General features: G+C 31.3%; 2 protein-coding genes and 1 long non-coding RNA gene across 4 annotated transcripts; 1 reads left to right on the top strand and 2 right to left on the bottom strand.

The window, feature by feature from the left end:
- Positions 1 to 1,785: 1,785 nt before the first annotated feature.
- LOC123681783 (probable dimethyladenosine transferase) lies at positions 1,786 to 7,501 on the bottom strand. The gene is made up of 5 exons (XM_045620073.1): positions 7,306 to 7,501; positions 6,729 to 7,219; positions 4,735 to 4,956; positions 1,945 to 2,051; positions 1,786 to 1,891 (listed from the first exon to the last, which is right to left on the bottom strand). The coding sequence occupies exons 1-5, from the start codon at positions 7,361 to 7,363 to the stop codon at positions 1,849 to 1,851; spliced, it is 921 nt and encodes a 306-aa protein (XP_045476029.1). The 5' UTR covers positions 7,364 to 7,501; the 3' UTR covers positions 1,786 to 1,848.
- Positions 7,502 to 9,638: 2,137 nt separating this feature from the next.
- Positions 9,639 to 10,364, top strand: LOC123682665. The gene is made up of 2 exons (XR_006747844.1): positions 9,639 to 9,969; positions 10,334 to 10,364. It is a non-coding gene; the product is annotated as an uncharacterized LOC123682665 (long non-coding RNA).
- A 290-nt stretch (positions 10,365 to 10,654) lies between these two features.
- LOC123682664 lies at positions 10,655 to 12,314 on the bottom strand. 2 transcript variants are annotated; one of them, XM_045621412.1, is made up of 3 exons: positions 11,575 to 12,314; positions 11,386 to 11,525; positions 10,655 to 11,332 (listed from the first exon to the last, which is right to left on the bottom strand). In XM_045621412.1, exons 1-3 carry the CDS (start codon positions 11,718 to 11,720, stop codon positions 11,265 to 11,267), a joined length of 354 nt encoding a protein of 117 aa, XP_045477368.1. In that variant the 5' UTR covers positions 11,721 to 12,314; the 3' UTR covers positions 10,655 to 11,264. The 2 variants fall into 2 exon arrangements, with proteins under 2 accessions (XP_045477368.1, XP_045477369.1); XM_045621413.1 differs by having other exon boundaries at positions 11,386 to 11,519.
- Positions 12,315 to 12,932: the final 618 nt, after the last annotated feature.

Here is a 12,932-nt window from a genome sequence, read left to right as displayed (position 1 = left end):
CTGAAACTTCTACTGTCTTAGACAGAAATTACTTTGATACTTCAATAAATCCAGTATGAGATATGAGAAATTCCTATCTACACCTGTTATTAGGGAAATTATTATCACTGTATCTTATCGCTCTTAGCTTATGTATAAGGTAGAAAAATATATGTTTATTTAGATTCAAATGAACATGTGTAATGGATAACTGTTTTTCAGTAGTTTCAGAAGATTTTTTGTTTATTTTCTTTTTTTGCTACTTACTGATGATTTATTTATTAAAAATGGCTACTGTAAAATTTCAGGAGTAATAGAATAAATCATGTACAGGCCACGCCTCCGTGATAAATGTTTATACCTGTAGCTAGACAGAAATAAACTATATTATGAATTCGGCTAAAAGAAAATTCATCGCGTTTTCATTGACTATCAGTGGTCAACCAAGTTTTTCGAAAGTGACTATTCACTCCTTCAAATGCGTTAATATCTGCGATTGTAGTTGTCCTACCATTTCTATGGAAAACTCTATTAAATATTTGGGAGTCATTGTTGATCGTTTTTTACGATGGGACATGCAGGTGGTATTTTTGACTAAACGATTAAAGCAATTTTATTATGTATTTTACAATTTGAGAAACATCATGTCTGATAAATTGCTTTATCGTGTCTATGATGCTGTGGTTGGATCGGTGCTAAGATATGGTATTACACCGTGGGGTGGTATGTTTCGTACTCATTTAAAACACTTGGAAATTGTCCAACATACTATATTGAAGATCATTCATAAAGTTGGAAGACTGTTCAATACTGATAGATTATACGAGACGAAACAACTTAATATCAACAAATATTTATTCATGAAACTTTAATAAACCAATTGAAAAAAAAAACAAAGTATCGTTGAACATGGTCAAAATACAAGAACTGTACAAAATAAAAATGTAATAGTCCCAAGATTTCATAGAACACATTTACAGCACAGTTTATCTTATTATGGACCAAAACTATATTGCCTCCTTCCAGTTGAGATGAAATTTAATATTAATGTAAAGAACAAAAAAGATAAAAGAAAACTTACATTGTGGAAAACTCTGGTATATTTTACTCTGTATTCGAGAATATGTGTTAGTTTATATTGGCAGCCTCTAGAGAGCTTATTTTCTTATTTATAAATTATAGGACAGTTATTTTGGATTTGGTTGATTTTTAATGTAGCGAATATTTTTGTATTCATCTTTGTTGGTCGGAGTGTATGAAATACAAGCTTTGCTTAGGTCATACATTTCTGATCATACTTATGTATTTTAGAATGTTGTATGCTATATGTTGTGATGAATAAATTTGAATTTTATTATCATATGTACTTAACGCCGGACCAAATCATTAATAAAGGGTCATTACCTGAGAGTTATGAAGCGTTTAAGACATGCTATATGTAGCAAACCACCGAATTTTGCATCATGATAATGAACTTCACAATAAAGCGCGAATGGTGCTAGATAATTTGATAAAACATGGCGTCCACACACCCTCAAACAAGCACTGTATGCGCCAGTTTGAGCAGCATGTGACTTTTTTGTTCTCCTGGCTTAGGTTGTCCCTTCTTGTATGGTAATTTGAGTCTTTGGAAGCCATTGGTTGAAATACAAGGAAGGAACTAAAGGCCATTCCATCGGATGATTATTAGAATAATATAAATGATGGATCAAGCATTGGCATCAACCATAGAATAATCTATGTTTATTACTTGGAGGCATCAAAGTATCTTTTAAAATGGAAGTTATTTTGGAGGAAAATAAATTCTATGAATACAATTTTATTTTATTTACAATTTCCCCATTTTTTTTATCATAATGTACATAGTATTTATGCAAAATAAATATCATTCTTGTTGAATGCCAGCAACAACCTGAAAAACACTGAAATAAGTTTTTTTATTCACATTAGGGTAGAAAAACTTACGACATGAAATCGTCTTTGTCCATAGAAGCAGCCCTCCATTTATCTGCATTTGAACTCTCCAATATTTCTTCAATTTTATTTTTAATGTTGAAATCTTCTGGGATATCCTACAACAAATATTATTTTTGTAGCAAGTATTAATTGAGTATTTAGTAAAAGTATGTAAAAAAAAAACCGAATCCGAATACATTAGGGAGTATCAAAGACCACAGAAAAAATGACAGCAAGGACGAAATGTTGAATGAATCGTAGACTTCCGTAGGGAAACATTGCCTTGAGCGGAAGTATGGTTTAAGTGATTCGAGGAATTGATTGATTTGATTTTTTTGTTTTGGTCAAGAATGGATTTGCTGGCATAAAATTTGTATCAAAGGTTTTTTCAAAATCCGAGTCAGCTACTTCAGTGGAACATTGTTGTCGATCCGCCTGTTTGTGAAGGTCGTCATTTTTGGAAAAAGGAGAAGTATAATATTTTCTTTATATCTAAATATGATGCAGCTATTGCTAATATCTTTTATTATTCACTGGTATGACAACCACTTTTTTCCATAGCACCCAAAAATCTTTAGTACCAATGATGTTATTCATAAGCCTGCAAAAGGCTTATCGAGCAGATTTGAGATGTAGACGCCAAGTATGAAATAATTCAAGTTCCCTGTAGATTTGGAACTGAAACTGAGAGCTGAAATAATCACACTCTTCTCTACAGGATTCTTAGATCAGAAACAACAGGCTACTAACTGAATTAGAAAAACATCAAAATGATCGCCGGTAATTCCAATCAAATATATTATAGGCTATAACTATTGTCTGTTTCACCTATACATCTTCAATTGAGCTGAGTGAGTTATGGATTATTAATAGGGGATAAGTTTTACTAGAAAATTGCAAAATTTTGAATGGATTTTCCAATATAATTTGTCCAGTTGTTAAAGCCCGATTAGCAAAGGCGGATTCATCTACTTTCTAGTTTCTTTTGTACAGGGTGGGCAAATAAGCGAGGTAAGCGGCTATATCTCAGGATCCACTCATCGTAGAGACTTGCTGTAAAAATTTTTACCACTAAAGAAAACCACCAGAAAACACACTGGAAATTGTTTTGAAGTTCATACCTCTACCGCTAGGTGGCGTAATAGCTATCGTCGAGTAGAAAAATGAATTTTACTCGGAAATGTTTCATATAAAGTTGAAGAAAAAATATCATCACTGTAATCCTTTGAAAATTCTCTATCTTTTTGAATTATTACTTTCGAATTTACGACATCAAATAAGGGTAGGGGAAAGGGAGAAATCTAACTGATTGAAATGCCTGTAACTTCAGTTTGGCTCAACATTTTTGAGCAAATTAGATCTTGTTGATTGAGGACAAAATATACTTATGATAAATTTGTTTTTGCTGCTTTCGATGGGGGCGTTAAGTCAGAAATTCATTGTTTTGTTCATTTTACTCCGAAGTTTCAAATGTAATGATAGGATTTTCTTAACAAAAACAGAAGTTACATCAAATTTGCACGAAAAAACCTGAAGGTCGCAAAGCGATAGTCCTCATAGTTCTCAAAATATTAAGAAAAAACCGAAAAAAAGAGAGAAATTCCATAGTCACTATTATGTGAATTATTTTTACTGTGAATATCCTATGCGTATACTTGATTTACTGTCTCAAACTAGAATGATGTAGGAATATCGTGCATATCTTGAACTAGAGAAATATCATCACAGGGTATATCAAATATTGTGAACAGAATTTGATCATAACTTTCGATTTTCAAATTAGAACCCTATTTTTCAATGATTGCGTTGGATTCTACGGAGAAAAATACGGGTAAAATAGGCCCTATTCTTCAGAAACGTCGAACTTGAAACAAACTGTATATGATATATATATAATGATAATTTATAATTTATGTTGACTTTGGCACAAAAGCACAGAACATTATACTGTAATACTGAAATTCTTGATTTCTTTATGATTACCATCGAAATTATGCAATGTTTCCAAACATATCTTTCGCTTAACTAAACACTGGTAATTAGCAAACGGTGCAATCGGTGGAAATTATAAACATCGGTTAGTGCTAAACATCGATTACGTAAACAGTGTTTATATTTTTAATGGTGCAACTGTACCTTGAATACCTGATTTTAATTCACTGGAATTTTATGGAAAGTATTATCTATATATTGTTTAACTTCATTTGTTATCCTAAAAGCTTATTCTGTAGTATTCACGTACATGTTTGAAATTGAACAATTTATCACAGGAATTTGGACAGAATAAATGAATAATCAACTATGATTTTGCCAATGTTTGGAACGTCTTGTTCCTTTTTCAGGGCTCATCATACAATTGATAAAACATATATTTAAAATAGTTAGGCAAAGTGAAGAATAAACGGTTTCGACGTATGTCAGTCAATAGATCTATTGACTGACATACACTTTGGCTAACTATTTTAAATATATGTTTCATTAATAGTATGATTAGCCTTGAAAAAGGAACAAGACGTTCAGAAACATTTATAATTCACCTAATCTGTTTACTAATTGAATTCCAAGTGACATATTCAATGCTTCATTATAGGCATGAATGAGGCTCCATCAATAATAAACGGAGTCTATTAAATATAAATAGAAAAGAAAAAGTATTGATTTTTGATAAAAACTAAACTGGTTTGGTCTGTATTCTAATATTTCAGAATTTTTGTTTTGACAATTGCACCTTGATTTTATTACAAATCTTGTTGATATCAACTTTCTAATCAAGATTTTATGAAATTTTTCGAAAATTACCTTATTATGTAAACTGCAATGAGTTCTATAATTCTTTTCAAGAGTTGTGAGTACAGATGTTTGTCGAAATGCACTTCCCAAAGTTTTATTCTTCCTTGTGAATGCTATTCTTGTCAGGCCATCCCATTCGATATATGATATAGGTGGAGGTGGATTTCTTGGTTCCAATCGAACCACTGCTGAATCTACTTTAGGAGGAGGTCGAAAATTATTCTTTCCAACCTGAAATAAAATGATAAGTTGCTCATTTTTATTTCTTTTAATAAATTTTTTCTACCAATTTTATAGCAAATGGGATTAGTGCTGGAAATGATAAGCAGGTGAAAGCAAATGTGCATGTATGCACATTTGCATGTAACAATTGTCACTTGACAATTAACTACTTCTAGTTTAGGGCCATATTTCAATAAATGTATTTATGCAGCCAAATCAATTAACAAATAGAAGTTGTTCAACCTTCAACTTGAAAGCTTTATAAAGTACCATTTGAAAGATATGAAACTTACTGAGTACATGCATTATGTACTTCTAAGGCCGCTCTTCTATGGAGTAGCTGGTTTCTGATGAAACTGAAATAATAACATAGTAACAAACCAGCTGGAGACTCATTTCTCATACACGTAGCGACGCAAATGTTATAAGTAAAATATCAGTACTCAAAGGTTTATTAAAGGTGAAGTGTGTGTTGTGATAAATTATGGACGATTTGCATGAGATGGCTATTTTGTATTAAATCAGAGATATAGACGTAGAAGTGAGCGATTCTGGGTTCATCCCTACTTAGAGCGAAATTTAGATTATTTGTAGCCGCCTCAGAATTGCAACTACATTATGCAAATTTTCATATGTTCTACAAAAAGATAAAAGGAACCTACATACTCCTTTTGAATAGAATAGAATAGTTAAAAGGAAGACAAATATGAAAGAATGCGTTAGTCCTGAAGAAAGGATGATTAATCCTTCATATTCATTTGTTTTCCTATTTTATTCCATGCCACTTCTGTTATATCTTTCCTGAAGTATTGCGAATATTTATTATTATACGAACAAGGATATTTTTCCACTCTCTGGACAAATTTCATGTTTAAACTTCGTGTTCATTCATATTTATGTGTGAAATATACAAACAATATATCACTCGTGACTGACTGTGCGAGTCTCTTGCCGAATTATCACTTGCAAGTACGGTCCTAATCCATGACTGGTACGATATACAATGTGAATCAAAGCGCAAGGACGCATAAGAAACTGGCAAGTAACAAAAGTATTATTACAACAGTGCTCCATGGACGAGCGGCCTTATTGTTATTTAGCTTGTTTTAATGACTACATTTTGGCTTCTTATCACTTGCTATTTATTATTTGATGTTGTGTAAATGCACTTAGAAGTAAAAGAGAAACATTCAGGTTTTATATTAGTGGGAGGTGAAATGTTCAATACGAGCTAAAGGAATTATTTAATTAGGATAAATATATCAATTAATCTCAAATATTTCAAAAAGTAATATGAAGCGATTCTAAATTAACCCGAAACATTTAAATGGATATAATTGCTTTCTTGTTTGCATAGCATACAATTATCTTAAACCTTAGGCATAATGTGCTAAAATCTCAGCGGATTCTATTGATATTTAGGAATTCTATTCCTCTTGTGTTTCTACTCCTTCAATTTTCCTGAATTATATCACATACCTATGACGAATATTAAAAAAACCGCTGTTTTGTCACTGAATAGAAAGGCATTCAACTTGAAGTGGAAAAGCATCTGAGTGATTAATTACCTGAAAGACGCTTGTTTTGTTGTACTGAACATTCACATAAAACTATTGGCATTTAATTAGAAACACCTATATGGGTTATGAATACAACCTTATTTCAACCAGAAAATTAAGTAGAAGCATAAAGCAAATTTTAAATATGGAAAGATAGAAGAAGACAATCTCATTCAAATAATTAGAACACTAAAAACTGTTAGCGTACAATAATATACTCACATTCAAAATCATATCCACTCTAGCCAATAACTGTGTATTCACTGATAACCTACTGTACATTTTATCATTTTTTTTAGCCACTAATCTTTGTGCAAATTCTTTTTGAAACATAAGAATTGCACATCGATAAAATGGTCGATGCAGTAATAATTTGAAAACAAGAGGTGAGGATATCTGATAGGGAATATTGGCCACGCACAAATTGAAAAATGGTAAATCTGCTTTCAAAACATCTCCAACTAAAATTTCAAGTTTTGGTTTCAAAGGAGTACCTTGCACACGTTTTTGCAGTTCTGCAACTAATCTTGTGTCAATTTCACAGGCAATAACTTTCTTTGCCGATTCCAACAAAGCCACCGTCATATTTCCTGTACCAGGACCTATTTCCAGTACTGTATCTGTTGATCTGACTGCTGCTTTCTCCACCATCGATTTGATAACCATGGGATTTTTCAATATGTGCTGACCGAAATCCTTATTGAAAAGTATACCTAAAATATATTTATTAATTGAATATTCATATTTCACATATTCACTGAACATGATAAAGAGATCAATATAAAATTTAACGACATACCTTGTTTTGCAATAGTCTCATGGACCCTTGTTTTCTTTTCAGCTTTTATCTTCGGCATTGTGATTATTTAATGTGAAATATTGTTTTGTTTTTATTTAAAAAACTTGTTTAGTAAAGTGGTTAAGTCCCCTTCTTAATAATAATAGGTTATGTTTCTATCACCGAATATTAATAATTCCAAGAGCATAGAGATAAAAAAAAATGTTCTTATTGGCCTCTATAGGCGAATCAACATAAGCGCTACGCCACCTGGTGACAATCAGAGTAACTAGAAATGTTGACATGGTTTGCTATGGTTCTTATCTGAGAGGTAGTCAGTCCTTTTCATTCCTCTGAGGTTCTTGTATTCTGCTGTGTTTTTGTGTGATATTCTACAAATATTTATATTTTTCTTAAATTATTTTAACAGTTATGAGTCGTTCGAATCGCTATTGTTCAGTTCCTCAGTGTCCTTCCTGGAAAAAAAAGTACAAATATCAAGTTCCATGCTTTCCCTCAAACTGGTAATAAATATCGTGTTTGGGTGGAAGGGAAATTGGGGAGTAAAGTGCTGATGGATCGACAAAAAGCTTGGCAACTGAAACTAAAAATCAATAAACCAGTGACAAGAAATATGAAGTCCCTGCATTTTATCGATGATGATTATTTTTATCGAGGTGAGCACTGACAGCACATGAAATTTTAGATTATATTTATGGGGATAATAACAATAATAATAATAATCGTTTACAAATTCCAGTTCTACACAGAAAAAATGTTTGAAAAAGACTGCTGTGCCTTCCAGAAATCTTCCTGTTGGATCAACTACCACAAAGGAAGAACTTGAATATTCTAGTAGTAGATCTGAAAGATTGAAACAAAGAAATATCATCAAAGAAAAACTTGTTGCTGAAGAATGCTCTTGTGAAGAACTCGAACCTGCTCTACAATCTACTTCCCAAGATGAAATCGAAACTGCACAAGGTCTATTACAGCATCTTCATGGTCAGCCTGATTATAATGGGCCTAAAACTTTCAAGGATTTCGAAGTGCAAGTGAATACCCCTAAAGTATCTTCTTTGTGTGACCTGATAACAACAGATAGTGCTCTAAACAGTTTTACTGGTCTCAATAATATGAAACTATTAGGTACAATAGTAGAAGCAGTACAATCTATTTACAGTGATCAAAGATCACATCGTTTAACAATCAAGCAGCGTATTGTTTTAGTTTTAACAAAATTGAAATGTGATCTTTCATATGTGACATTATCTGTTTTATTTGGCATTTCACAAGAATTGTGCCGAAGATACATTGTCTTCAAATCTAAGGTACCTTTACACAATATTGAAAAAATTCCTCAGAAATATTTGGACATGTACTCTGAAATTCTATATATTTTTTTTTCAGGGCACACTGATGATACTTCTCTATCACATTTTAATTATTTTAAAGTAGTCGTATAATATGCCGAATATATTTTCGAAATAAATACATTTCATAAGTGAAATATTTTCAATTGAATTCTCATTATTTTTGATGATTCATTAGTCAAGCAATAATTTAATTCGATAAATAGGTATCGATATGAGTTGTTTTAAGTAACCTAGTTATATAAATTTATTTTTAGAAACATATTATGTAAATTGAGTTATCTCTTAATAAATAAATAAAAATAGATATGAGACTTTCTGTAGTATTCCCAAAAATATTCAATACATTAGCATTTGTAATATTTTGTTGGGACTGTATAATTGAAGGGTAATGTGAAATGATCAATTCGGATAAGTTAAAAAACCTTTCAACTAAAGTTTATTACTCATGCAAATAACATGTAACATTTTTATTATGTGACCAGCATTTAAAACTTCTTCACCTTCATAAACATTTCTTGAAGTGTTTGTACCTTTAAGATACCCCAAGTATTCTACTAAACTCAGTCTTGCCGTTTGGACCTAAAAAAGGTACTATTAGAATCCTGTAGTATAATAATGTTGATTGAACCGTTCACATATTATATGCACACGGTTGTTATTCGTCATTTTTCGAAGTCTTCCATCCTTGCATAACTTTCAATATCAATAGACTGAACTGAAACAAATGATGATACCTACCGCCTTTACCTAAAATGAAAATATTATACACACAGTAATACACTTGTTAACTATAGAAGTCTGAAAAGTTTTTATATTTATTGAAAAATCAAATTTAAATGGAGCAAATACACACACAACTAATACAACAAAACACTCCAATGTCAACATTTATTGTTCTACGTCTGCTCACCTTGGCGCTGCATTCTTATTTTCAGATGCCTATACAATAGTAGAAGAAGTACAATCTGTTTACAGTAAGCGCGTTCGGCAATAGCATCCGAGAGCGGACGGATATTTTATCCACGTGACCACAGATATGTCGGATTTTACAGATTTATCTGTAATAAACGAACGGTACAGAGCTTCCTGAGCTTCAGCTGTTATGTCAGTTCTTTGATATACGCATGTGGCGCCCTTCGTGGCTAAATGAAATGAAATCATTAGTAAAACATAATCAATATTCATAATATACACTTTTACTGTCTTGCCTGCTGAAGAGGCGTTAGAAATTTATGCTTTTTTTAACTATACTAAGAAGTTTTGAGTTGATGTTGTTTTCAATATTGAAAAATAGGGAAAAATTCTGAAGGTATGGACTTTAATATTATCAATTATTTACTGCAAGAAATTCACAAATTCATTGCTATGTAGTTGGTTGCCACAATTCATATTACAATAAGAAAAAGTAGCTCGAAAAAGAAGGAAAGATATGGTGATATGGATTATTAGTGTGAGAAGAGTTTGATAAGAATATTTTAGAAATGATAGCAAATGTCTCTCATCTAAAACTTATTGTAGTGCTGATCATATTTTGAGAGAAATGGCAACCTGAAGTATTCCATAAAATATGAATATGAATTATTCAGGAATTTGGACCAAATTCCTGAATAAATTCGTTTTATTATTAGTTTAAATTATGTTACGTTTATCTAATTTCATTCTACTTATTTCAGAAGTATAAAAAAACGGATACCTAATTCCTCTTAAAAAATTAAAAGATATAAAAAGAAAAATGGTCTGATCTAGTAGAAAGTATATTTCCAAGGAGGAATCACTTCTAAAATCTCCATTCGTTTTATGAAGACAAAAATGTTTCAATGGAAGTTTAAGAAGGAAAACAGGAATTTTCATGTCAAATTCATCCAAGTGATTTGGAAGATGATATCTTTTTATTTTCATCAGTAATTTAATGGACTATGGTGCCAAGGGAATGTATGATGGGATAACTTATACTGCCATAGGATAAATAAATGATATGTAAAATCAATGCAGTATTTGATAATAATAATAATTTATTTGCACACAAGAAATTCATAAAAACATACGCCATCAAAAGTTTACATGGCTTGTCAATCAAAAAATCTTAAACTATAAATGAGTAGTATTGAAAGTCATTGTAATGAAAACATGAATATGTTTGTAGTTACAAATTATCAAATAATATTTACAAAAATGATTCCTAAATAAATCACTCAACCTGTATATTTTATGATCCAATAGCAAATCCTTTACTCTCTTACTAATAACAACTGGACTCAAATTTTTCAATAGTCTGGAAGTTATAACATGTATAACTTCAGACATGTATGATTCGGAACTTTTCTTATTCTGGATGGTCTTATTACAGCATAATTAAGGCTAGGAAAAATATCTTTCTAATTAAAAAATTTAAACTTTCATGCTACATAATGTGTAAAGCATATTTTTAAAATAAATCATTTGAAGTTTTAAGAATTATTTTTTTGTGAATTCTTCATCAAATGGCTCACTATCAGTTTTGGATATCTTATCACCAGATGAGAACACTATAGAGTCGCAATTTTTCAAATTCATAATTGCCATACTTAATCAGACTCTAGCATAATGTTTATTTATTCTTTCAAATTAGCTGGCTTTTCCTCTTCTCAAATATTGGCAATGGTGCTCAGTATTTTCAGCAGAAATAATTCGACCTGAAATTATAAACAATTATAAAAATAATCTCTTTAACTTACTAGAAACTTACCAATGAATAGACATTTGATTTCCAATAATTTCACTGACTCCCCATTCTTGAAAATAACACCATTCAGAAAAGCAACAAGCCTCGGGTCCAACTGACAAACTTCAAGTCCTTTTCCTGAATATGGTATTTTTTCTCTGAAACTTTCGTATGATAATAAACTATTAGCTGACACAAATATAGATATAGTACCTTGAATACACTGATCTGGCTTTATATTCCCAATTGATTCCATGCTGGGTATATTTATTGCTGAACAGGACATTTATAAATACTTCTGGGACACTGATGTCCCAGTCGATACCCTTGAACGAGTTAATTTCTTCTGCTTCATCCATTACATAATTTCGATATAATAAGGTGGAAAATTCACTGAAGTCTGTCTCATTTATTTAGAAGTAATGAAACCAGTCCACTTCATATATTGTAAACATAGTCAGCTTTTTTAAAAGCTTGGCCTTTTTCTTCATATCCCTAGCTTGAATGTCCATCGCTCTTCTGAATAAACTGAACATGCACAACGCTTTATACAATAACACGAAAAAATTATCTGTCCCCAAAGTCTTACTAATGATATTGTCCAAAGTCACCACCAGATATCTCATTCCAAAAATATACACACTGCCTATTCATTTGTTATCTGCATTCCATAACCATAATTTTATTTAAAATCCAATTATAGAATTATAACAAGTTAGGTATTGAAATTTTTCAATACAAACTACGACGAAATGTTAATTTTTATAAATAAACAAACATCAAAGACAGATAAAATCCAATAATCCATAGACAAAGGTAAACTCTGTGGATAAAATCCCTTTGCTAGCTCGAAAACGTCCGACGAAAAAGATCGACATCCGATTGCTCAGATATATTTGCCGAACGCTCCAGATGTGTATTCCCCTCAATCTGGATGTAATAAACGAACGGTTCCGACAAGTCCGAACGGTCCGAGGTAATAACCGAACGTGCTTAGTGATCAAAGATCACATCCATCAATAATCAGCGTATTGTTTTAGTACTAACCAAATTGAAATGTGATCTTACATATGTGAAATTATTTATTTTTTGGCATTTCACAAAAATTGTGATGAAGATACATTTATGAAATACTATCCATTTTAAGTAGAGTTCTAAGTTATGTTATAACATTTCCAGATTTTCCTGAAATACAGAAAAACATGCCAAAATGTTTTCAAAATATTAGAATTATCCTAAATTGCAAGGAATTTTTTTTTAAGAAACCAAGATGTCTTTGCTGCAGAATTAGATCTTACTCTCAGTATAAATCGAATAACACAAATAAATTTATGATGGCTGTTTCCCCTGGAGGTTTAATTACTTTTATTAGTAAACCATATGGCGGAAGAGCATTTGATAAAACTATTTTTCAACAAATGTGACCTGATTTTGAAGTTAGGAAGTTCACAGGATGCTATTATGGTTGACAAAGGCTTTTTAATAGTAATATCTGTCATCAGTTTAAAATAGAGTTGATCAGGTCACCCTTAAAAAAAAAAAAAACAGTTGAGTACCGAGGAAGCATTGTT

This window comes from Harmonia axyridis, chromosome 6 (genome assembly GCF_914767665.1).
Source record: "Harmonia axyridis chromosome 6, icHarAxyr1.1, whole genome shotgun sequence".
In the NCBI taxonomy this organism is placed as follows: domain Eukaryota; kingdom Metazoa; phylum Arthropoda; class Insecta; order Coleoptera; family Coccinellidae; genus Harmonia; species Harmonia axyridis.
This window is presented reverse-complemented; position numbering and strand designations above follow the sequence as displayed.